This window comes from Amblyomma maculatum, chromosome 4 (assembly GCF_055883805.1).
Source record: "Amblyomma maculatum isolate TAMU_Amacu chromosome 4, ASM5588380v1, whole genome shotgun sequence".
NCBI classification, from domain to species: domain Eukaryota; kingdom Metazoa; phylum Arthropoda; class Arachnida; order Ixodida; family Ixodidae; genus Amblyomma; species Amblyomma maculatum.
The window spans coordinates 127,353,396-127,380,342 of NC_139347.1; the positions used below are offsets into that span (position 1 = coordinate 127,353,396).

Below are 26,947 nucleotides of genomic sequence, written 5' to 3' on the forward strand. Positions count from 1 at the left end.
ATATCAAGGCACTCACCGGTGTAAGTTTATCATTGTGCCATAGCCGGTCACAGACTGAACACGCATAACCGAATGGGTTGTTAGTGAAACGTCAGCGAAATTCGCGCGTGGCCGCTTCAAACTCGTCGACTCTTCTTTTGTAGTCAGCACAACGCCCTTCACTAATGTCTCCATCGGTTTGAATCAGGCCAGCCCTGATGAGAACTTTCGCGCTGTTTCTTTAGACGCTGTTCTCGCTCTTCTGATGTTTCTTCAGCACGTCTTTTCCTCCTGCGTTCGTTATCTTTAATCCGCGATGGACGTTCCTTCTGAAGCCGCTCCTGTCGTTCTTCCTGGGTTTCATGGGCTCGTTGCAGCAGTTTAGTCAAATTCCAACATTCGTCACTGCTAAGACTACAGCTGGCTCCATCTTCACTGTTGACAACACTGAGCGAATCAGTCCCATCATCCACTGAAGAGCTCGCACGTTCTCGCCGAGCTGTATACTGGGCACGTCGGTTAGCGAGTCTTGTTTCACGCTCTTCCTCTGTCTCAGTAGCTCGCCGCTCTCTTTTACGCGCATTACGACGAGCTTCCCTAGTGGTAGGCGGCATCGCCGCGAAGCAATGTTAAGCCGCTGGTGTTTGGCACAGCTACTGCTTTCTAGCGACGTGAGCCGAGCCTAATCTCTTCACAGAACGCCACAATCGCGCTCCTAGCGGAGAGCGCAGTAGGCGCTCGTGGTGGCACCGCCGCGGCTTGCGACGGCGTGAGTCGGTCGCCCTTGATGATGATGATAACAGCTTTATTTTCCACCAGATTAGGAGGCCCCCAATTCCCGCCCCCGGCACGCAGGCCTAAGAGACGGGAGCAGAGACATCCGCGATCAGAAGCAGGCAAAGAGGTCTTGGCTCTTCGCGGCTTCTTCCGCCAGACGGGTGGCTTGTAGCTGTGCAGCAGGGACCTCGCTCCGCAGCAGGGCCTCCCAGGCTTCTCTACAATTTATATTTGTTTTAGCCCCTGGGGAGCTAGTACATTCCCAGATTATATGGTCGAGGGTCCCTCTATCCCCGCAGTGCTTGCATTTATCGTTTCTCCTATCTTCCATTTGGACATAATATGCCCAGACCGGGTTTACAAAGTTCCCCGCTTTCAGGCGCCGCCATGCGACTGCCTCCCTATTGTTTAGACTTTTATCCGGTGGTGGCATCAGTCTCCTGCTTAACCTGTAATTTCGAAGAATCTCCGTATAATTTTGCAGACGCTCGTCCATGTTCCGGCAATCGGGCGGCTCCACAGTTACCCGGAAGTAGAGAGCTCGGGCTAACTCGTGCGCCGCTTCGTTGCCAGGAACGGACGTGTGTGCAGGGGTCCAAATTACTGTTCTCGCCGCAGTGCACCCTGTGTGGGGCACCTAAAGCTGATTTTGAGCATATTATGATCAAATGCTCGGAATTCCACCCTCCAGCCACTTGGCAACTCTCCGACCTCGAGCGATGGGAGGCTGCGGTGTCCAGCTCTGACCCGGCCGTTCAAAAGCGGCTGACAAACTGGGCTTTGGGTGTCGCTGGGAAGCACCAGCTTCCGGCCACAACACGCAGCCAAGAGCCGACCCGTCATTAGCATGTAATCCCTTAAGGCTCCCAAATATAAAGTTTTTCACCACCACCACCACATTACCCTAGAAGCAATGAACAATAATTTCAGAGATATCACCGAGTGCGCTGTACAAGTAGGCGGTAGGATAGAGAGGTTACCGGTAAGCTGTCCAAGGAGACGAAAGATTTGATTAAGAAACGCCAGAGTATGAAAGCTTCCAACCCAACACACCACATAGAATTGGCCGAGATATCAAAGCTAATCAATATGCGCAAGGTGGCCGATATTATGAAGTATAGCATGGAGAAAATTGAGCATGCTGTAAAGAACGGGGGAAGCCTTAAAGCAGTAAAGAAATTGGGCATAGGCAAAAACCAGATGTATGCGATAACGGACAAGGCGGGCAACATCATCACGAATATGGACATGATAGTCAAAGTAGCCGAGGAGTTCTATACATATCTCTACAGTAGCCAAAGTAGTCAGGACCATAATGAGATTTGCGGTAGGGAAAAACAGTCCAGACGTTCCACCAGTAACGAAGGACGAGGTCAAGAAGGCATTAAAAACTATGAAAAGAGGGAAATTAGATGGAGAGGTTCAGATCACTACAGATTTGTTGAAGGACGGGGAGTGGGGGGATATCCTGCTAGAAAAACTGGCCACCCTGTATACGCAGTGCCTCGTGTCATCGACGGTACCGGCACCATGGAAGAATGCAAACATTATCCTCATTCATAAGAAAGGAGACTCTAAAGACCTTAAAAATTAGTCCAATCATTACTGTCTGTTACGTATAAGGTATTTACTAATGTAATCTCTAATAGAATCAGGACCTTACACTTCAAGCAAAGGATCAAGCAGGTTTTCGGAAACTATTCTACTATAGATCATGTCCATACCATCAACCAGGCGATAGAAAAATGCTTGGAATATAACCAGCCCTTATACATAGCATTAATTGACGAAAAAGCATTTGACTCAGTTGAAACCTCGGCGGTGATGCAGACATTGCGAAATCAGGGGGTAGAAGCCGTACGTGAAAGTGCTGGAAAATATATATATATAGTGGCTGCACAGCAACCATAGATCTGCATAAAGTTAACAAAATTCCCATAAAGAGAGGTTAGGCAAGGAGACACAATCTCCCCAGTACTATTCACAGCTTGTTTAGAGGAAGTATTCAGACTTGGAATGGGAGCAGTTAGGGATAAGGGTAGATGAATACCTCAGTAATCTGCAATTTGCTGATGACCAAGACAGGAAAAGTAGACTTGAAAAATCAATATGCAGAAGACTGAGGTAATGTTCAACAGCCTCAGCAAAGAACAGCAGTTTACGTTAGGTAGCGAAGCACTGGAAGTAGTAGGCGAATATGTCTACTTAGGACAGGTAATAACCACAGATCCGAACTATGAAAAGGAAATATATAGTTCTGCATAAAGTAAAATTCCCATAAAGGAAGGAGTTAGGCAAGGAGACACAATCTCCCCAGTACTATTCACAGCTTGCGTAGAGGAAGTATTCAGACCTGGAATGGGAGCAGTTAGGGATAAGGGTAGATAGAGAATACCTCAGTAATCCGAGATTTGCAGATGACATTGCCTTGCTAAGCAACTCAGGGGGTGAACTGCAAATAATGATCGATGACCTAGACAGGAACAATAGTACGGTAGGCTTGAAAACCAACGTTATTTAGTCTTGTGCTAATCGGTTTATTCAAAGAACTTACAAGAACAGTTTTGATATCTGCAGTGGACATCAAGTGTCACGCGTCCCCAAGTGCAAGTGAAACTGCAACGTTCAAGAGCAGTGCTGGCACGGGGTAATGACTGGTGGCGCAGAACGTCTCATATATTGGATTGAGGCACCTCATCATAAGCCCATATTAAAAGTTTGCGAAGCAACAGCAGGGTAAATGAAAAAAAAGCGATAATTCTAAAGTAATTGATCAGTTGATGCAGCATAGCCACAAAAATAAAGAGGGCTCAAAAATGCAGGTGGTCATTCAGCACTTGTTTGTAGGAGACACCTGGCATGTGTATGCATTTCCCCCAGATGGCTGCAGCATCGTTTTCGCCTTTACACTAAGGACAACCTTAGCTTTATGCTTCAGGCCAGCGTAAAAAAAAATCTGCAACTGAAAAAATCGCCCTCGCAAACATCGCCAATCCTCGCAGCTAGGCATGAGCAGCCGCAACTCGTATCCCAGAAAGACTTGAAAGTTACCGCTAAGTGAATTTCAGTGGTGCCCCTGTAGGCGGTGCACGGGGCATATAACCATTTCCCAATTGCTGGGGTCTTTGGAGTGCAGTGTTTTTGAACAGATGACCATTCAGCTATTGGCTGGGAAGGAGACTCAGGTGTACATATGCACACACACACACACAGTAACCTTTATTGCCACAACTACCCCAGTTGGGCTGCTGCTGTTGCTGACATAAAATGATGATGTTCCGGGCAAGATGGGCTTCAGCGTGACTGGCTGCGACTGCCTCGGCGTGCAGGACTGGCACTGCGCCGCCCACCGTTCTCCGACACATCCCGGCGAGAGCGGTGCTGCATGACAGGCACAACACACAGTGAAGACACATCCAGCCTTAGCTGCCAACCGCTAGGCCCTGTTCAAAAAATAACTCTCCACTAAAAATAGAGTGAAATGCTACACTGCAAAAGAAAAAAAGTGAGAAACAACGAAAGTGTAGTGCAGAAAATTTTGTTTGCATTGCTCACGCTTATAAGCAATCATATCCAGTACAGTTGAATCCCGCTATAACGAAATTCACAGTGCAAGAAAAAAAATTCGTTCTCGCGGAACTTCGTTATCGCAAAAATTTGACGTGAAACGCAGAAAGAATTGCCCAAGCAGCAGCAAAGGCGTTTAATGCCAAAAATCTGTAAGCTTGGTTTGCTTACGCTTCATGGCGAGCAACGCCGTCACGCGATTTTCGCACTCGGTCAGCAAACCCATTGCAACATCGTCGTCTCGGACAGCAACGAAATTCCTGATGACATCAAAAGCGTCCATCACCTGTACGGCGGTTGCCGCAGCTGGCGCTTCCTGTACGTCGTCGTCTTCTTCACCGGAAGAGTCCTTATCATTCCGGGCAGCTTTTATGATCTGCTCATCACTCACATCTTCGTGAACAACAACACAAGCGTCAGCGCCGATGTATTCGTCGAGCTCGAGATTAGGCGGCACGGTTCCTATTTCTCCCAGCGTTTTCCAGGCGGCCGTGATCCCCGGAGCCGGTGACGCCTCTTCGTCGTCGTCTGTAACGCCTGGTGTTAGGCCAGCAGAGTGTACGGGTCGACCTTCGGCAAATCCGGCGTGCCTGAAACAGTTCACAATTACTGAGCGCCCCAGTGTGCTCCAGGCAGCAGACATAATCTGCAGTGCCACGTACAAGTCCACCTTCGTGTCTCGGCCGGTTTCAGTGTTAAAAAGCAGCCGCTGAATTAACCTCCCGCGGTAAGCGCGCTTCAGGCTAAGAATCACGCCCTGATCGAGAGGCTGTAAGACAGACGTGCAATTGGGAGGGAAAAACCTCAGCTCCGTGTTAGTGAGCTTGACTTCGTCGGAGTGATGCGCTGAACAATTGTCCAAAAGCAAGCAAACTTTACGGCCCTGCCGCTTCATGTCGCGGTCGAATGCCATCATCCACTCGGTGAAAATAGCGCGGGTCATCCATGACTTGTTGTTCGCCTTGTACTGCACAGGTAGGCTACGAGTTCCCTTAAAACAGCGCGGCTTGGCACTTTTGCCTATGACTAACGGCGGACGCTTGTCCGAGCCATCCATGTTTGTGCAAAGCAGCACTGTGATGCGTTTTTTGCTGTGTTTGCCGCCGTGACAGCGCTGCCCCTTGAAGTCGAGCGTCCTAGCCGGCAACATCTCGTAGAATAGCCCGGTCTCGTCGGCGTTGTAAATGTCTGCAGGCGCGAAGTTGCTTAAAATTCCGGCCATGTTACTCGCCTTCCAAGCAGCTGCTCCGTCCACGTCTGCTGACATTGACTCGCCGCACAACACTTTTTCAACGATGTTATGGCGGGCCTTGAAACGGTTTAGCCAGCCAATGCTGGCTTTAAAATCATCAATGCCAAGTAGGCATGCATAGTTCAAGGCTTTCTGCTGGACGATGCTTCCGGACAGGGGGACGTTGCTGGCTCGTGCTTCCACAAACCACGCATGCACTGCTTTGTCCAACTCTTCATGGAGGGGCCGCGTCACCTTTTTGTGCTTCGAGGATGTGCCTGAAGCAAGTGCCATTCTCACGCTGTCCTTATTGCCTAGAATCGTTGACAGCGAACTTGCAGGAATTCCGAAGTCTTCAGCAATTGCCGCTTTCTTCCTTCCGCTTTCTGCTTGGGCGATTATTTGAGCTTTTTGCTCAAGGGAAAGAGCTTTGCGTTTTTTCACTTGCGTTGCCATCGTGTCCTGCGGATGAAAACTCGTCGTTGTCGAAGAGAAAGGCAGCGAGTGAACAACGCGACCACGACACAAAGCCAAAATGGCGGAACTGCCTTCACGTGATTTCATGCTTAATGTGGCTTTGGATTTGACTTGGACTTCTCGCCAATAAAACTAGTTTCGGTTTCGATTTTGAACGCGAAAATTTCGTTGAAGCGGAAACGCTCTGCAAAAATGGTTCGTTGTGCAGAGAAATTTAGGCCATTAATTCTTATAGGATACTCGCGGGGAATAAAAAATTATTCGTTGTCGCGGAAATTTCGTTGTGGCGGTATTCGTTGTGGCGGGATTCAACTGTACACCAATCCATGTGTGGAACAAAACTATTTACATGAAGCATCATTTTTCTAGCCCTTTGAGGGTTTTTGCAGTGTTTGAGCTGTACGGTGATGGTGCCGGCCTTACACTTAAAATTTCAAGCCATACTGAAGAAACATGCTCACGGGGAAATGCTACCAGCTACTAGGTTTGCAAGGAGATTATAAAATCGCTCATATTAACTTTCTTGTAGAGAAAAAGATTTTCAAGCATCAGTTTGTTGTGGCCAACGGCAACACTTTTGCTGCCTGTTTTCCTGTGTGATCACAACAGAAGTGCGCGAAAGTTGATTTCCATTTTTATTGGCACTCTACTCAGCTTACTATTACGGCGCTCAAGAGAATGAAGGGGGGGGGGGGGGGGGGCATAATACTTTTAGAAGTTTCTGGTGACGTCTCCAAAACACTGTCTAAACTGAACCCCCCTGAGTAGATAAAAGCTGTCATATTGGTTTCTGTGCAAGTAAACATTACATGTCTGCTCCCGCAGATGTGGTGCTCGCCTCCTTAGAGCTAGTGCTGCTGAACATCGCAATGGCTCTCGCCAGTTAAGAGCCATTTCAGGACATGAAGTCGCTAACAGCAGGCCCTGACTGCCTCGCACGTACCGTCTGTTGCAGAAGTTTGCAACCCAACGCGCCGGGCGGAGGAGCAGTATCGCTCCCGAGAGGCGGCGTTGCACCCGCCGGCGCTGCCTGGTGACGCAGCTATAAAGAGTGAGGAGGCTTGTTCTCTTCCCCTCATCCTGCGGCTGAGAGCAAAGATGTGCGATATCAACCGTGGGATGAGGGGAAGAGAGAACAAGCCTCCTCACTCTTTATAGCTATGTCACCAGGCAGCGCCGCCTCTCGGGAGCGATACTGCTCCTCCGTCCGGCGCGTTGGGCTGCAAACTTCTGCAAAAGACGGTACATTCCTTTTGACTGCAACTGCATGCACCGTTTCATCTCCTGGCTTGAAAATTTTGTGCATTCCCCTGCTGCAGGAAATGTACAATTATGAGCAAACTGGTTAACGTTTCCGTATACAGCTGAATCACAGTTACAGGTATTCTTCAGCACTCCTGAAGGTGGAGCTGTCCAAGAAGCGTAGCAGCCGTGTTGTCTTGTTCATTTAATATGTGTGTGTATTCATTGGCAGTGGTTACTTCAGCGGGAGAAGTTTGAAGAAAATGTGCTGCAGAGCCTGATGCGAAACAGCTAACCACCAATGGAATGCTTGTAAGCATCACATTGTATTTCAATGCGCTCAGTACAAAGGATATAAAACAGGGCATCCTGTAAAATAATTATGTTGCACTAAAGATGTCACAACTTTGCAAACAAAAAAATATAACAGCAGCAAATCGTGAAGCTTAAGGAAGCCCAAGAAGTTACTGTCTTTGCAGCGGTGTCAAATGTGAAGACAACCTTGGTTCGAACATCCGGCCATCAAAGTTATCAAATGAGGGCCTACCTCTCACAGTACCTACGAGGGTTCAAATTTCCAGCACAGTGCGGCAGCGCAAAACTAACGAGCTAGGTAGCAGCTTACTGAGGGCCTGCATAACTGATGCAGCCTAAGCTTGAATACCAAAAACACGCGATTTGGTTGGTTGGTTTGGTGGTTTGTGGGGTTTAACGTCCCAAAGCGACTCAGGCTATGAGAGGACGCCGTAGTGGAGGACTCCGGAAATTTCGACCACCTGGGGTTCTTTAACGTGCACTGACATCGCACAGCACACGGGCAACACCTGGGGTTCTTTAACGTGCACTGACATCGCACAGCACACGGGCGCCTTGCCTTTCGCCTCCACCGAAAAGCGGCCGCCGAGGCAGGGATTAGATCCCGCGTCCTTGTAACAGTAGTCGAGCGCTGCAACCACTGCGCCACCCCGGAGGGGCAAACGCGATTTGGTTCCGTTCCTGTGTTTCGCTTATACTTCCTTCCACTGTGCATCCACAGTTACGAAAGTAACTACGGGGACAACAGGCAATGTTGTGAAGGTTCTCACCCGACTGTCGCGCGGTGAGGGGCTGCGAGTCCAGCTGCGGCGACGGCTCGACGATCTGGATCAATAAAGCGAGAAAACATTAGCGGGAAGCTACACTGCCCCAGTAAGGGCACACAAACACTGCACTGCAATTTTAGGCTGCACCAGACAGCAGTAGCATTCCCCAGTCCCAGGCATGACAGCAGCCCAGCTGGGCACAAGACATTCTTACCTTGACCTCGAGCGGGAGCGACGGCCACGCGAGCGGTACGACCTGTGGCCACTGCGGCTCCTGCTGCGGCTGCGACTACGACTGCGGCTCCTGCTGCAATGTAATACAACAGCAGACGGGCAAATCAAAACCGCCGTTTCATCGGCTGCACTTGCACAAAACACAGGAAGGCCAAGCTCCAATAAGGCGCACACCACTTCAACACAGTGAAGATAGGCAAGCTAACAATCTGTAATCCGCTACAAGTGCATGTACAGTAAAACCTGGATATCACAAATCCAATTAACACAATTATTTTCTGAGGTCTCATAATTTCTAATATAAATAAGACCCTACGATGTGAAGTGGCCACCTGCAACCCCATACCAGCTAATTCAAGGATTCTGGGCGTTATGACGAAATGCCCTGACCAAATACTGCTGCTAACCTCGGGTAAGTGATGGCCCTTCAGAGCTGTGAAAAGGCACAGCGATGCCGATGCTTGATGTGCTCGTTTAAGGGGGGATACCCCTCTTAAAACTTTTTTCCTTATTTATGGGTGGATCTGACTGAAACTTGCACCATTAATGTACTTTTGCATGCTGATTTCAAATATCTGATTAGTTTTCTTGTAGATGAAATAGCTTTCAAAATAATCCCTAATTCATGTTCTTCGTTTGGAGGTGAGTTAATTACTAAACACTTTATGGCATGAGGAGAATAGCCCTGCCAGAGTGATCTAGAAGGATCATAGAGTGCCGCTAGTCATGAATTAACGTGGTAGAAGAATTTGAACCAAAGTTACAATAAGTCAAACTTTTATGAATAAAAGCCCAGGTTGGCACCTAAGATTGATAATTAATTCTGTAAATGTTGCCGCATAATAACTGTACATATTTTTGTCCTACGGCACTGTCGAAGGTTTTCTCTTTCTAACAAGACAAGAATGAGAGCTATAGCACAAATAGACTAAGAGATATCTCTCCTCCAAAATTGCAGCACCCTCAAAATTGCAGTTTTGAGAAAACGAGGAAAAACACTTCACAACATGTAGGTGTAAATTATGTCAATGATTGATATGTCAACAAGATCAGAAACAGGTGGAAAGTGATCTGAAGCGAAAATTAATGGCCTATGCCAATTTGAGCCAAAGTTACGCAATAGAAAACGCTTGAAAGGAAAATTCCATTTGGGTACCGAAGACAACATAACCTTCTCAGCAAATTTTCTTTTGTCGTCACTGCATTTACCTTGGTTTCATGAGACTCGCAGGATTCCCTTTCTAGAAAAAAAATTTTTAAAGCAATAGCAAGAACAGGACCAGAGATATTGATCTTTAAAAAATGCAACACTACCAAAATTGGGGGATTGTCGGAAGCACTCAAGCCTCACGGCATTTAATCAGGAAGGGCAACCCCAAAGACCTCATGCTATTAAAATGCACCAGGAGCATAGTCGGGGTGCATGCTGTCGCGGTGTTTTCTTTTTTCTGTTTTAGCAACGCCAAGCGAAGCCGCCCGCTTCTTTGCAGAACGTACGCTACGGTGCAAGTCCTTTTCTTCAGCTCTCCTGGACCCAGTTGCTGTCACATTTGTACTGCATTCTTGCAGAATTGCTGCTGTTGTATGCTTGCAGCCGGCATTGAAGCGCAGCACAGCTTCTGCTGTGGCTGCTTCCACAGCAAACAGTGATGAGTGCCGCTCTTTGTGGATCAAGGTCCAGATGACCGAGTGGAAGCTTTCGTTCGAGTTCTGGGTCTTCCCCCGAATGCACCTCTGCAGCAGGCTCTTCTCTGATAAACGACTATAAACAGGCAAAAGAGCATCAGCCACATCTCTTGGCAGACTGTAATTGTGCTTTGCTGCAGGCTCCTCTTTTGCCTTTGCAGCGTTGTGGCGGCACCATGACTTCTCACCGGTAGGCCATAAACTGTGTTTGGGGCAGTCATCAGTAGATGTGATGTGGTAATATGGCGCCATCACAGCTCGCTGCATGGCATCCACATCACCTACATTTGATCGAAGCGCTCGGCCATAATATATTGCCAGCTTGTCAACTAGATCAGCTGTCAGCCTTCCTCTGCCGCCAAGACTTTGCTTCCCTGCACCCTTGTGTCTCTGCAAGAGGTTGCGCAAAAGCTGCTCCCATACGCTTGTGCACGTGATTTATGCAGTCCTCTTTGACTATTTCAATGTAGCCATAGATTGCAGCATCTTTAAGAGCACTGAACGTGCGACTGTCCCCATCGCATAGCATGGTTGTGTAGCGCATGTTGTGGCGCTGCAGAGATCTTTCAAACAGAATTTTGCCAGCCTCTACTTCCGTTTGACCAGCCTTGGAGTTGGTGTTTTTTTGGCACTGGTGGCGTGATTTCCAAAGTTCGTAGCCGTCAGTGTTTGGCTTGGGACCAATTTCGCAGCCCAGACAAAAGTTTGACAACACCACATAATCAAGCACGTAACCAGTGAAGAGTTCCACCACGGCACCGACGCCTATATGTGATGAGTGTCCGCGCGTCATCCATGTGCCGTCGTAGCACACGGCGATGTTCCCCCTATGCCCAAAACACAAGTCATCGTAGACATTCGCCACTGCCTGCGCGGCTTGTGCCATAGCGGTCGTGGCGGCTCGGGTAGCAGCGGGTTGCAGTGTGTTCTTCAGATGCCGTTGAAACGTCTTGTTGTGCATCCCGCGCCGCGACAACCCCATCGCCGAAAAGATATCGTTCATTGCTGTCTGGCCGTTACCGGTCGACAGCATTGCTCGACTAGCCAGAATATTCAGCTCAAAAGGATTGCACCTTTTCTCGCCGTCAACCCTCCGCGAGTTCCACTCGGCCGCAATCTCACCGCAGTTGTCGCACAGCACGATCAGTTTTACGGCGAGGCCATAGCTCCGGTCGCTGGTAATTAAACGCACGCATCCACGACACGTTTTGCACCGCACGGCATCCAGAAGGATATTCACAATGCTGAGGTCAATTACCGCATAGGAGGCTATTCCGTCCGCATCTGACTCTGCGGACGCACCACTTGCATCGGCGAACAGCGCGGTCTTTCGTGCCGTCGCCGGCGTCGATACCAGTCTATCAAGCGTAGCTTGCTCACGGGCACTCACTTGAGTTATGTCACTGTTAGTGACAGGCGCAGTATCAATACGTACACGACTGCAGTCGGCACGAAGAACGGCGCCGTTGTCCAGCGGAATCGGAGAAGCGTCGCCGCCCGCAACGTGATCGTCACACAATCCCGCAGCACTGGCACTTGCTTCTTGCACAGTATGCAACGAAGTCGCATTCTTAACGCATTTCTTTGGTTGCTTTCGCCCGAACTTGTGCAAAGAGCGGTACTTCTTCGCGCCTGGCATGACTCTCGCGTTGCACTAGCGTGGTCGGCAGAAGGACAAAATGGCGTCACTGGGAGTCCGCATTTCAGGGCTAGCTTGCCGGAACCAACCAAACAACGCCATTTTGATCACGTGCCTTAAGCGGCCAATAGTAGCGCGCGCTGCATGCTATCTTTTTGCTTGTTTTTTATGGGGAAGGCGGAGCGCACAGGGTTGCTTTCCGAAAGAAAAAATAAGCCGAAAGCGCGCGCTTTCGAACGAGACCAAAATCGCCGCGGTGGAGCGCGTAGTTCTCATGCGCCGGGCGATCGAAATTGGGTGTCGTTTGTCCACAATTTAAAGGGCAGTGGGTGTGGTACTGCATTTTTTAATCGCTATAACTTCATAAATAAGCGGGGTATAAGGATGAAAATTTGCGTGCAGATGCGGAATGGTGCGAGGAATACGAAAATGAAAAAATTGAAAATCCGATTTTCAGGCCGATTTTCGGTGCCAAAGAGCCGTGTCCCCCCTTAAAGTGACCAAGCACCAGTACAACCAGAATAACAAAGTCTACAGCACGGCTTGCTGATGGCTCAAGTGTGTGTCTCCAAAAAAAAGGCGTGCTCCATTGCAATGCCACAGACTCCGGTTTCAATGTCATGTGCTCTTATCAGATCACCAAGACACGACTGCACTGGCCACAGTAGTGCACGTGCTCGTCACTCCTCTTTGCTGCAACGCCTAGCAGAGGTCTGGCATCGAAACACCTCCAACCGCTTTAAATGCACCCATTTTTCTTCCATTCTTGCTCCATTCCCATGACAGGTTGACTACACAAGCCGTAGTGCGTCAATTCTTTGAGTGGTTTAGCGTGGTTAGAAAGGTCAAGTAACTCGCAAGCATCTCCAATTGCTTCACATACTTTGAATATACTATCCAAGACTGGAAGGTCAATGCGTATGCTAAAGCCGCCTATTTGCGTGGTCTGAAGTTGTTTGAGCAGGTAGCTAGTACACTTATGCAATGACTCAAGTTTCCAGCAGGCTTTCATGCAGAAAATAATGCTACTGTCGGTAATTATACACACTGGTTCCGCCAAAGGAAATTTGAATTGCACGCTGTTTACACAGCTTCAGCTTCCTGAATGGAGAAAACCAGTTTAGAGCAGGTGCATCCCGAATTTCATGCACACTAGCCAACCCTCCCGATAGGCTCGGGAGACTCCCGATCTTTCACTTAGCTTCCAGGCTATACAACCACTGCCCTATATAGCTCTTGACTTGCCTCTGCCTGTGCAAGAATACTGTATATACTCCATTCACTTTGTTTCCAAGATTAATTATCATCAGTTTTGGGGGAAGTTCAACAGTGAGGAGAAATTTTTTTGCGAGTCCAAATTACACATGCATCAGTCTGTCGTCTTCAGCCCATCTATGCATCCATCAATCATCAACGAAAGCGCCTGCGGTCGCCGCCATCATCATACCTTCATAATACTGGTCTTTAGCGTTCTCTTCAAAAGCCATCGCATGTTACGGTTTTGCGACAGTAGACAGCACCCACCCCAATCCAGGCATGATGAAGCCAGCACAATGAAAACTAGCACAACAGGCACTCCTTAGTTGCAGTTTAGCTTTTGAAAGCTCCGCACCGCTCGTGTCAATCTGCGATAATAGTGGCTATCCGCTGTGCATCAATCAGCCAGCTAACAGATTGCAGTTGCGTGGTGTTATGGGAAGCCATCAACAGTACTGGCAGTTTTCAGTGCTTCTTCCACTGCTCGCAAAATGTGTTCTCATCCAGTGCCATTTAGCTCGCTGAGTGATGAAGTCACAATTACAATGCAGGCTGCTCATGAGGAGGGCACTGCTGCTACCTCGTCACACCATGAGCAGCAAGGATGCCAAAAAAGCCCTTAACATTTCCGAGCAGTTCCGACCGCATCCAGAGTATGCAAAAAAAAAAAACCTAATGTCGTGCTGTGCTCATCGAAAATGCAGACGACCATCGCCCAATTTTTCGCCAAATCAAGTTACTGTAATGTAGGTGGTTCTCCTAACCCTTTTTGGATTCTGCTCAATAATTTGAACTTTCTTTTCTGGTTCCTGTGAATTTCGAATTAGCAAGCTTTCACTGTGCCAGTTTGTTTCTAGCAAGCAAGAGTGCACCAACAAGAAAAGGAAAACAATGATTAATGAAACTTCCTTGAGGTCAACCAGACAGCTGAGAAAGCAAGCTTCCCACCAAACAATGCAACCCCTGCTGTTTGCAAATCCCAAACTGTATGGGCAACAATGCTGCATACCCACACATCCTTGAGCATAACAAAGCAAGCACAATAGGATCTGCTGCTACTCGCCATGTTACAACATTTACAGTTAGACCTCAATGTAACGAACCTCCATGTAGCGAATTCCTCGATATTGCGAAGTTTTTCAATTCCCCAACACTGCCCCCATTGAAATGCGTGTATTTAAAAGTTCCATGCAATATTTCACGGTAGTTGACCTTGAAAAACAAAAACACTCTCTGCACTGACTGTCTCTTAGCTAGTGCTGGATTGCTGGAAATTCGACAAAACCTCGATAGTTTCCGAACAATAAAACCCGAACTGAAGTGAGAGGAAAGTCTACTATAACAACGAGCGACCACAGTTCATCAGTGCCACTGCTTTCGCTTTCGGAATGAGGCACTACAAAGTTAATGCTTCAAAGCGACAAAAGATAACAGAAAAAAGAAAAATGGCACAGGGTGAACAGTGTGCGTCCACCACTGCCGCACGGTTTCTCGCGAGCACCCACGCGCCGACAGCGGGAACAGCACAGTGCACCAGCGACTAGAGACAGTCTGTTCCCTGGGCCGACAGTGGTGGGTGAGCGGTAACATGCGCGAAGACACAGGCAACACTTCGCTTGGTGGCTGCGCGAAAGTGCTCGTTCTCCCTAAGACTGGTTCTCCCTTCTCCAACCCCTTTCCCGACACCTTCGTAGACTCGCTGCGCGAGCCGTGGTGGAGGTGGCGGCTGCCACCGCAGTCACGACGTGCTATCAGCGCGATCGCAAAATATTTCACAGCATCTATAATTTTGAGTAATTCTGATTTACTATAACCACTTTCAGGTGGTTTTACTTATACTCAATTCTTAATTTGATTTTAGTTATGCATCGTCTTTTTCACCCTTCATGCGAAAACATTTGTATATAACGAAAATCAGGATCTAACAAAACATCCGCAGTCATTTTACAATTTCATTATAACGAGGTTTAAATGTCACAACAAAGTTCTAATATTAAAAGCTATGTCTGCTGAAGGATCTGGGTTAACTTGCCCAACAAATAAAACTGCCTAGCACAGCAAGCAAGCCATCCAAGAAGTTACAGGTAGAAATAATATATGAACGCTGTAGGTACAGATTGAGGACTAAAATGAAAAGCGCTGTGGGTACACTTTGAGAGGATGTTGCATGCTCACCGTCCCCCATAGTAGTGGGCCCTCTCACGGTCCAGCTCCGGGCAGTCGCGGGCCCAGTGGCCAGTCCGGCGGCAGCGGTAGCACTCGTCAAAGCTCTGATAACCCCCCATCCGGTCCTAAGGGAAGAAAAAGAGCGAATGGCTCACGTGCCTCATCCCTGGTTCAAGGAAAACAGCTTGAGACAAAATATTGAGTCTTTTGAACCAAGTGCGTGGCGCACCTTGCTTGCCAAGGGACCCAATTAGATTTGAGCCACGTGACCAGAATCAAAAGGCAGTACATTTGCAACATCAAGGGGATAGCTACATTATGAAAGGAAGAATACTGAAGGTAATCGAACAGTCATGACCCCTTTTGTTTGACAAGCAGTTTTTTTTACTTTTACCTAAACATATCAGACATTTCAAGTTCCTATGTAGAAATGTAAACAAAATCCCTTTTCTTTTGTGGAACCTGAGATCTTTTTTTCTAGCTGCAAGTACATATGGTAACCACTCAAAAAGCAAGCGACTGTGTTGTAGGTGACCCGGTGACCCTGGAAACCATAATGCAAGAGAGGTGCTCTGCAGATAAGCTACGTTTCGTCTCTATACCCCAAATAACCTTAATTCACCTCTCCAAGACAGCCAAGACGTGGTTACAGCATCTCCATAAACACACCAGTCCCCTTATCCTCAGAAGTGGGTCTGAACTGACCATCAGCACAGTCGGGTGCTTTTGATGTAAAACAATGAATCAGTACCTCAAAAAAAGACAAATTTAAAATAGCCTACTAATTCGCAATTCTGCCACCTCAAGTTCCCTGTGCTAATGGCATTCACAGAACAGCAGATTTTTATGTGCCATCATTTAGATTATTCTAAAGTTTCTCATTTATTTGGGAAATGAAGTTTCAACTCCCAACAGGCTAGTATAGTTGAGTACAGCAGTATACGGTCTTTAGAGAGCTTCCTCCCAGTGTAATGCTTTTCCGCACACACATTACCGTTAATATAGTCCTGCTTTACCAGTAGGCTGACCTTGACAGCATACAGTCCTGACAGAATGACCTGAATGTGCAATTTCTTTATACACACGAATGATTGAAAGTATACTGAAATTGGCAACTATCCTCTCTTTTCAACATCTTAAAGGAAGCTGGAACATTTTTTTTTTACTCTGAATGTATGATGCTTGTAGGTTAACACTGTACTGTGTACATAGTATATGTCGTTCAATTTCCCATAGCAACATAAGCTACGAGGGATGCAGTGTAGGGCACTACAAATGAATTTCACTCCCCGGGTGTTCAACATGTACTGACATCAACTCTGTAACCAAATGTGAACCTGAACCATCGGACTTTGCAATCAGGCACCCAACCACTACGTTAAGCGTACCAAGTGGTTTTGCGCTAGCATTTACAGTGACGACAATCGTTGATTGAGCTCAGGGCAACCTCCAGGCTTCCCCTCAAAGCATCACAGCATGGGGACTCAATAATGACAACATTCATATTTCCACTGTGTCACCCACGTCCTACTATGCGTCAGCCCACGCTTCCAAACAACTCTTAGTGGCATTTAATTTCGGTGCTGTCGATTTTTTTCTTCTAAAGCAAACGATTCTGCCCCTGCAGTTGCGTCATTACGCTCTCTACCAGCTGCAGAAAAACTGAATGCCAGGCAATGGCCTACTATTGCAAACAATAGCACAAAAAGACTTCGCATGCTTTTACCAGCAGCTTTCAAACATTCACCCCCTTTATGCTCAAATTTTAAAACCCCTTCAGTTAACCTTTAACAAGTAAAGACCGGCAAGAGAGGAAGGTCACTACCCGTCCCTTCTTCACTCTTGTCCGTGTCTTTTGCACTAGTTGGGACTCAGCTTGGTAAACCAATTAGCCCAACAAGCAACACTTGCCCCTTGGCAGCAACCCTCATTCTCAGACAGATTTTCAGCTGAAAGGAAATGTAAACCTAACTTCCACTGCACCTTCCCTACCTTGGAGTACCACAACTGCAACCCTCTGATGTGGGCTGGGAACAATTTGGGCAGTGATTTAGAAATATGTTATGCCAAAACAAAACCCTCTCCACTTACATTACCACGGATGTAGACCAATGTGGACATTTAATGGCAGGCTCCACATATAGATATCGTACATCAGTTCACAGGTACCCCCCCTTCTTAAAAGCTGATGAGATTTCCCATAGATAGAAAGGGATAGAGAGGCTCCTGCCCGATTTCTGGCAGAAGCCCAATATAAGGAATCAATTTTTAAGAACTGCACAATGCAGCACCAGTACTTGCGTAGTATGGAAACGTACCCGAGGTCTGTCTGGTGTCTGCCTAGTCTGCAGGGGACACACATGTAAAAAAAGAAAGCAACCCAAATATGTCGCACCATCCCATTCTGGCAGCAGAAACTGGTGCTTGGCACACCCGTAAGGTGAGCAAGCAGTGCTAAGATCATCCCCATCGTTATCCACACTATGCCTGCTACATGACTAAGGCCTCTCCCGCCATTTTTTATGAAATGTGCCCAGCAATGGCTGCATGCAAACCTTAATCCTTGCAAACTGCTCAATCTCATCCACCTAGCCTAACTACTCTTGGACACTCCATGCTGTGTTTGGCTTCAATTGGAACATGCTGTATTATGTGGAGGAACCATGCGCTTTTATCTTTTTTTTGTATATTACATGCTCACTCCCCCCCCCCCCCCTTTCAAGAATAATATCATCAAACTGCATTTGTTTTTCAACCTACTCTAGTCTCTTCCCTTCTTTTAACGAGCCTGCATCGCGAGTGTTAGGAGAAAACCCCAAAGCGAAGCAGAAGGATGGGTTATACCTACCATTTTCCTGCATACAAACCACTCTGCACACAGCTCACTGTACTCAACTTAAGTTCAAAATTTTCGTCAAGAAAGCCAATAGTCACTGAAACAAAAGTTAGTATCTAAGAATGTTTCTATTTTGTACCTTAATCTTCATTTGTGGAATTGAGCAATAGACAATTTGCAATGCAACTAATTTATTTTTATTTTGTTGGACAAATTTTCCCCTCTATCACCGAGAATTTTACACGGACGTTTTCTACGTTGCTCATGACTGCTTATGCAGCAGACTTGCGCAACTGACTGCAGCAAGTGACCTGGAAATGACTACACAGTTTTACGACACAGTAAAGAAAGTTTTAACGGCTTCTGCAAGAAGCAGCGACTCCCCAGCAATAGAAGAAACAAAACGTGATGCACTTTGGTCACTGACACTGTTTACCGCGTCCACTGATTTAAGCTTAATCTTTCTTTCTGTTCGCTCCTTATTCTTCCTCTGTTAATGCTTAAGAAACCTCTACAGTGCGTAAATAAAACTTCCTGCGTTTAGCAGGTTAAATTCCATGCTCTATTTCTTAAGCTCAAAAGTTGCAGCCTTTTGGTCGTAAAGCAGCATTGTAAATTCTGCCTGCTACGCCTTTCATGATTTTGTAAAGGTTGGTTGCAGAGAAGAAACTTTCTCTTGCTTGCACATTGAGGTGCTGACTGGTTAACCAAGACCCATGAAAACACAGAGGTGTTTTATTATGCTGCCATCAAATCTGTAACAACTCAACAGCCCTGATAGTAACCAACTAAACAAATCGAAATACAGTGGCCAGGATTGCAACCACGAGCTTGGTACTAGCAGCCCAATAACAAAGGCACTGAGAGAGACACCATGGCGGCCTAATAACGAGAATGGCTGTGATATAATAATCAAGTCCTGTGTGGAAAACTAATGTCAGAATTGGCTGAACCCTCGAAGCCATAGCACGGCTCTAGTTACTGCTGACAAAACTAGTAAGTGAAAAAGTTACACTCTCAGAGGGATGGTACGCTGCACATGAGATACACTTCGGTTGCAACTACATTACTGCTACAAGGTACGATGAATAAAGGACCTCCTTAGTGTATCCCGAGGAAGAACACACAAAAAAACATGCAGACATGCCAAAGGCAATACTTAGGCTCAATACATAGCGTGCTAAAAGCTTAGTCTTACTTCATTATCTCCTAGTTAAGGGGCCTATGAAAGAAACAAACTATGAGACCGCTTTCAGTTGTCGTAATGCTGTGACTGGAGCATTTACAATCTTATACACCACTGATGCACTCCCTCAGCTGCGCAAAGAGCATGCACCCAACAGCGGCTGAGCAGCAGGCACTTCGGAGGGAAAAAGTGTGCTCTGTGCATGCAGCCATGGCAGGGGGCACACAAAGAGAACTGAGAAGGAGCATGCAAAGTGGAGGAGTGCAGCACTATTTCCGAATCCCCAAGGAGCTTTAAGCAAAGCAACTGTGTAGCAAGAAACCGCGACTGGCCATCCTGTAGATGAACCTTTGGTGGAGAGACAGACTAGCTGCTTCTGCATCCTTTTCATAGCAAAGAAAAATTGGCAGCAGTCACAAGCAAAGTCAAACTTGGGCAGCCATATCCTGCCTAGAAAGGAAATAAGGACTGTGCAGGTACACATGCACGGTGCCCTACAACTAGTTAGTGTTTCCTTTCAGGTACCAACAAAACACTAAGCGTGCTAGTGTGCGCCTTTCTTTAGCGTGTACTGCAACTAGGGCACATTTTACAGGCTGTGGCTCGACATCTACTCGCATCTGCTGAATTACCTACATAATGCCGTGCCCCAGTCAGCCCTAACACTGACCTCCACGAAGCTTCTCCTTCCTCCACAAACATACGCACGCATGCACATCTCGGGCAACAGCGATTTCAAAAAGGCATTGACTCACCTTGCTGGCTGAGGGTCGAAAGGAGGGCCCTCGGGCCCACTCCACCACCACGCTCTGGCCCCGGATCTCCCGGCCGTTCTCGTACTTGACCGCATCCTGCGGTGGGCCCAGCGCAGCTGCGGGTCAGCTCTCACGTGTGGTAGCACACTCCGTTGGGAAGGTAGTAGTAGCTCACCACTGCTGGGTCTACTCCCCCCCACTATGGTGCCACCGGAGCGACCACCCCTCCCTCGCCTTTGCACAACAGAGGCAGGACAGGGAAAAACATGCCACAGCAAGCCAAGGGAAGAGGGAAGAAAGCGTACTGCATAAGGTGGCATCAAGTGCCAGTCCCCACCAGCAAGAAAGCATGGTGCCAACGAGGCAGGCACCGCTCGCGTTATCTGCCGCACTGTGTACCAACCGGTGCACTCGCAGGGACGTGTACTCGCAGAGTGTCCCTGCGAGTCAAACTTTTCACCACAGTTCCATGTTGCAAAAGTTATATGAACTTTCTACTTCCGCCATTTATGGCCACCAAACGATGCACAACGTAATGCGTGAAAACCGATTCAAGTCACCTGCATCCAGATACAACGGCCATAAGTTTCTCACACCCCTAACAGAGCTGTCATTCAAGCAGGAGCAAAGAGCTTCCACCTGCCCCGGTTTGGACGGCAAAATGCTCACCTAACACACCAGTCGAGAGCAGTGCAGAGCCAGCAAAGTGGCCAGTGACTAATAAAAAAGCAGTCTGCAACGAAGCCAAACAATGCATGCTTCCAGTGCAAAAGAAATGAAGCAGACACTTCAAACAAGGATGGCAAGAGCAGAGATGTCAGCAGATGGCAAGCAACCTATTGATGGAGGTGGCATAGAACACAATGTGAAGCTCGATAAACGGGTGCAAAATAAAACGTGCCCACCACTTCAAGCAGTGAGAAGACTATCCCCTGAAAAGTGAATGTTTCTGCCAGTTCAAGGGCTAGTGCAAAGCCTTCTGACAGTGTAGAAGATTAAAGGAAAAAATTATTTACTTCCACGGATCAGTAACAGCCAGCCGTGCATTGCTAACGGCAAGAAATGCCTCACCCACTGGCTAACACACGTCTGGCACTTGTCAGAGGAACTAACAAAAAGATGAACAAAAGACGCACAAAAGGTTCAGAAATATCAGAGCGAAAGCAGGGCAGAAACAGCAAAGTGTGCTACTCCCAGCACTACGAGTGCCACAAAGCCAGAGTAAAAGCTAGCAGCAGGCCAAGCAACAACAAGGAGCCAGCAACAGGGCACACACGAGCAGATGCGTGCGGATAAAGGGGGAAGAAAAAAAAAAGAGGAAAACGATCATGCGGAGATGCACCAACCCAGCACACCGTGGGCCACACGGTGGACCCATAGGACCGCTCCGGTGGCAACCCGGGCAAAGGTGGAAGAGCAACTGGAACCGAATGGAACCCGGCGGGGAGGGGCCAAAGGGAGGCCAGAGTCGCTGCCACTTGCCGAGAGGAGGAGGAGCAATCGGGGCACCGTACGCACGCACACACTTCTGCTTAACGCTCATTTGCAATCAATGGGGTGGCTCTCTCTCGTCGCGGGGGTGGGGCGCAAGGCAGTGTCGTGTCGTGTCCACACACAAAGGGCAACGCTCTCTCATCATCATGGCCGCCGCCGGCTGCCCAGTCGGTAGCGCTCGGTCAGTCGGCGTGGCTCGAGTCGGTAGGCCAGAGCCCCCCTCTGTCTGTCAGTGGCACCCACACTCTCTCTCTCTCTCCGGTCGGGCGGTCTGTCCACTGGAATGAGCCAGCGGCTGGAGCAGGCACACACGAGGCCATACCACTTCTCTCCCCACAGTGGACCAACAAGCGGCCAGCACCCGGCCACAACCCATGCTTGCCCCTGTTGCACTCGCACCAAACTATGCTTCCAACTGCCCTGTTTCTCGGAGCTGCTCAAAGCAACACTAAGGACAAACCCAAGTTAGCCGTCAAGTTATAGTTAATGCAGCTAAGTGAAATGTCTGGCCTTCGGTGGCATAGCCAGAAATGATTTTCAATGGGTGTTATGGGCTGCCGCAGAAAATTAGGGAACCTGCGCCCCAATATCTTAGCCATTCGTCTGCCTTAATAAAGCCGAAGGGTTTGTTCTGGTCGCAGTAAAGCATGAGTGCACTCGGTACTCCGATTACTGATTAGTAAACATTTATTTTTTTTTTTCTTAAATAATTGCTTAATCGTGCAGCTGGTTTTACAGCTAGTTCCAAAATATCAGGCGCAACACTCGACAGCCGTCAAGTTATAGTTAAAGCCATACTTAGAAGCACTGCGTTACAACAACCATGTATGCTACTCCAATGGAAGCTGAGCTTCTACGAGCTAGAAAATGCAGCTAAGTGAAATGTCTGGCCTTCGGTGGCATAGCCAGAAATGATTTTCAATGGGTGTTACGGGCTGCCGCAGAAAATTAGGGAACCTGCGCCCCAATATCTTAGCCATTCTTCTGCCTTAATAAAGCCGAAGGGTTTGTTCTGGTCGCGGTAAAGCATGAGTGCACTCAGTACTTCGATTACTTGATTGGTAAGCATTTATTTTTTTTTTTTAAATAATTGCTTAATCGTGCAGCTGGTTTTACAGCTAGTTCCAAAATATCAGGCGCAACACTCGACAGCCAACATCTTCCCTTGGCAGTTTTAGTGGATGGACAAGCAAAGTTTGGCGTGAGGCAACATCCCCGTATAAACCTGCCCAAAACAATTTAGCTCGTCAGCTGCCACAGTGTTGGTTAGTTAAGTCAAAAAATCACCTGCAGAGAGCCCGAAAAGATCTGAAACCCCACCCCAGCTTCACTACTTGGCTGGGAGCCACGTGACTCTTGGAGAGACCCGTTCAGACCATCTGAATCTCAACGCACATTCCTCCGGCAAATTTTGGAAGGAAACGTTCAAACAGGCGAGACCTGGCAGCCTCCATCGGCTGCCTAAAGGCCTCTTCAGTCAAGCGCAGAAACTCTCGCCACAGAAGTCTCCTTTTGCCAAGAGAGGGGGCGCACTTACCTCTGCATCACGGTGGTCCTCGTAATCCACAAACGCATAAGCCATACCAGTGCCTGCAGACAGGAAAACAAGGGACCAAATATCAGCATGGAGGCGACAGCAAAAGAACTAGGACAGCCCACAGGGCCTCACCTGCCAATGACAACCACTGCGCTCAACCAACTTATTGGCCAAATTGTCAGCTTCGTTCAACGAGGAAGATATCCCACTGAGGCAATGAAAGGATTCAAAAAGAGGATGACAACCTATCAAAGGTTGCTGTGAACATCTAAATCGGCGTCCCTAAACCAGCTAGCTGGTGCGAAAAGTGTCTCAGTCAGGAGCTGATGACCACTCTGAAGAGCATGAAGAGCATTTCGATAAGGCATACTTCAAATAAACATATATGCTCAGCAAATCTCTTAAATGCCTTTTTTTTATCTATCGTAATTTTTTTGGTAGTGATTGGACAAGTCCACTTACTATGAATTTTGAATACAAATAAAATGCGCGTGACCATCAGGTTTGTTATAAGTATGCTCAATCGTACCTAAACAACAAAATCATGTGCAGGCATGGATAGAAGTTGGGCGGAATATGGAATACCAGAAAAACATGCATTTCTATGTTGCGTAACTTGTCCCATTTGTGAATGAGCCTTTTTCATTGACATGCTTTGCTTGACTGCTCAAATATAGTGCTCTTTTGTCACATAAAGCCTTCTGTCCATGAGTGCACCCCCCTGTAGTTTTACAGTTTCTGCATTGAAGACGAATAACACGTCCCGATTCATAGAATGCACAGCAGACATTTTACCTGAAAATGACGCGTCAACAATGCTAAGCCTCCACAACAAAAATAGGGAAACAGAAGCTGAACAAGTTCTATACAATAAATGGCAGCCGAGGGAGAATCTTTTATTTGCTTCTCATGTGATGGTTTTTTTTTCTTTTTTTAAAATCTAGCATGTACGGGGCAGGGAACTATTGTCCCACACTACAGATATTCATTTCCCAAAGCATTCAGATGCAAGCCAATTCCACTATTTTCACCCCAGCTTATGGTGTCCTCGGCTGAGGTGCACTGCTACCAGAGCCCTCCGAAATGGCTTTACACTTGGAAGAGGAGGAAGTTCAATGCAGAAAAATTAAAGACGGTCGCAGCTCACAAGCATGGTAGCTGCAGCGGGCTTGCTGCTATGACTTCACACGTAAGCTATGTAGCAGGCGTGACATCAAGTCTAACACCTCTAGTCACCAGGGCAACTCACTTGAACTTTCTATAAAGGAGCTTAACGGAGTTCTTCAAGGAAGTAGTCACTGTGTCACTAATATGTGAAACATGCACGCACTCAACCTTATTTACACAGTGCTTTTGACTGCTCTGCTGGCCACAATGTCCCACAGTTTGGAGAGCCAAACTGCCCAAACATTTTTGTACAGGCCGATATTGAGTTACATGATCACAATATTTAATCGCTATTAAATGTGAAATGAATGCCAATGCCTATTTTTAAACATTAGAACTCAAGACCAGGAGCGGAAGTACTCCTTTCACCTGCTCAAGGAAAATGGGAACTCCTTAAACTAGAAACTTCCTTTTCCCTAACGGAAGGCTGTGTGACATGGCTCACAGCTCCTTGACTGAAGAGCTGAAAAGGTATAGCTGCAAACAGTGTTTGCGCACGCATAAATTAATGCACCACCCCACTGCCATGTGTACAATGGCGAAAACAAATGGTGTCTAAACTGGGCTGCAGGCTGTGCTTTTCTTAACATAAAAATAACCTACTATGCTTAAATAATGAAATTTTACAAAATTAAGCATGTTAAACACGTGGATGCACAGGTGTGATAACTTCAGAACGAAATTTGCAAGACTGGACCCTACTCATGAAATCAATAAGTCCTCACCGGGCTTCTAGACACAGAACATAGAAGATGCTCGTGCATACCAGCCACATGCACTGGCTGCACAACAAAAGGTGAAAAGGCGATAATGTGCCATCATATGTGTCAGTTGCAGCTCATTAAAATTAACCTTTCCTCGAAACTTACAAGTGCATGCTCTGTTCATTTGTTTTCAGGTACACGAGTAATGTTGTTGCTGCCTCAATAATAGGTGAAAAGAAATGCAACCATGTACTACGCAATGCAAGTGCACTTTAAAGGACCCCACATGGTCAATATTTTGGCTGCCCTCTACGGCATGCCTCATAGCCTAGTTACCTTTGGATCGTTTAACCTTGTGAGGTAAACAAGCCAGACCATCTGCTCCTAAGCACCCGTAGTGTGCCTTTAAAGCCCCTTTTCTATCTTTGCTAGCATGAGTTCATACAGGTAACCAAAGTCATCATTATAGCCCAAGTTTTTATTTGGCGGAATCATGCGATGCCTGAGCCTTCACGCACTTGTGCTCTTAGTGTGGCCACCACCTTTGACTCTTCACTTTGCTGAGGCTCTCCGATGTTCTAGCTACCGCAGAGGGCTGGCTCACATGCAACTGCACAAAGGCAATGCATGCAGATTTGCCCCCTTGTCTTTTTCTCGTTATTTTTCACTTAAGTGCAAGATATTGTTACATACTCCAGCAGGAAAAGCAGTGAAAGCCAGCTGCTAAATTTGCCACATGTGTCGTTTGCACTGAAGCAAGGCATATTTAAACTTGAGTCCCTTGTTGCAATCGTACAGAAAATCACGAAGCCAAAGCCACTTATTTAGCAAAATCGCGGGCGTTCGTTGTCAACAAACGGAAAAACTGCAAAGGACTTTGGAAACTGTAAATGGGCTTCAGGTGCTCGGACGTTCCTCCAGGGTATTCTGCCCAGCCGGATCTTTTGTTTAAAGAAATAAAAAATCTAGGATGAAAGCACTAAAAAGCTCCAATCAGCTCAATCTAAGCGGCTATTAAAAGACGCGAGCTTATAAGGGAGATTTTTATGAACAGAAACGAAGCTGGGTGCTTAGGCTACTAAATGAGAGAGCAATATCCACCTGCACGAGCGTCAGCGCGTCTGCTGAAAGCCACGTTCGATTGCGTAGACTACCCATCCGAACAGCGGAGCGACGCGAAAACTCTCGCCGGAAGCACGGCGAACGAGCTACACCGCGCAGACGGGCTCAATGCTGCGTGCGACCAATAAACGAAACAGAAATGTCTTTAAACTTCAAAACAAAAACGCACAATGAGCGGCAAAACTACGTTAAGGGCAGCCATCTTGGCCTTTCCGCAGCCTCGTGCGTTCCAAGAGCAAAGTACACGTCGACTGAACAAATATCATTCAAAGCGTTCCCCAGGCGATCACCGTGCAAACAAATAGTAGGTCATACTCTTGGCATTAACGTGGCGCACTGAAACTAGATTAAGTGCCAGCGCCAGCAGTTAGCGTTCTGAGCAGCCTACTGCTGCACAAGGCTTAGAGACGATACGCCACTCACCGTATTTTACGTCGCATCGGAGTAGACGGCCGTACCGCTCGAATACTTGCTCCACGTCTCGCTCTCTGGTGTCTAACGGCAAGCGACCGATGAATAACTGCCCGCGACCAGACATATTTGTGCCTCTTCGCGCAGGGTATGAACGCAACCACACTACACAGCCACAACAAAGCGCGTTCTGCGGATCTGCCAACCAAGACCAACTGAAATACAGACCTGCACAAAAAACAGGGTCCTATGGGACCTCGTGCGCCAACATTTGTTACCTTTCTCGCCGTTGAGGGCGCTCGGTTGACCTGTTCGTCTGTCATTATCATCATCACTAAATTATAAAATTTTTAAACAAACCGTAACTAAATTATAAAAAAAAGAATCTTTGTCCAATT

At 47.4% G+C, this 26,947-nt stretch overlaps 1 protein-coding gene across 3 annotated transcripts; it reads right to left on the reverse strand.

Moving 5' to 3' along the window:
- Nucleotides 1–3,956: 3,956 nt before the first annotated feature.
- Nucleotides 3,957–26,750, reverse strand: LOC146192347 (uncharacterized). Of its 3 annotated transcripts, none has more exons than XM_084602451.1 (8): nucleotides 26,562–26,750; nucleotides 23,146–23,198; nucleotides 20,115–20,210; nucleotides 17,656–17,682; nucleotides 15,347–15,462; nucleotides 8,570–8,659; nucleotides 8,359–8,413; nucleotides 3,957–4,137 (listed from the first exon to the last, which is right to left on the reverse strand). In XM_084602451.1, the coding sequence occupies exons 1-8, from the start codon at nucleotides 26,674–26,676 to the stop codon at nucleotides 4,051–4,053; spliced, it is 639 nt and encodes a 212-aa protein (XP_084458577.1). In that variant the 5' UTR covers nucleotides 26,677–26,750; the 3' UTR covers nucleotides 3,957–4,050. The 3 variants fall into 3 exon arrangements, with proteins under 3 accessions (XP_084458577.1, XP_084458576.1, XP_084458578.1); XM_084602450.1 differs by having other exon boundaries at nucleotides 8,570–8,662; XM_084602452.1 differs by lacking the exon at nucleotides 17,656–17,682 and having other exon boundaries at nucleotides 8,570–8,662.
- Nucleotides 26,751–26,947: the final 197 nt, after the last annotated feature.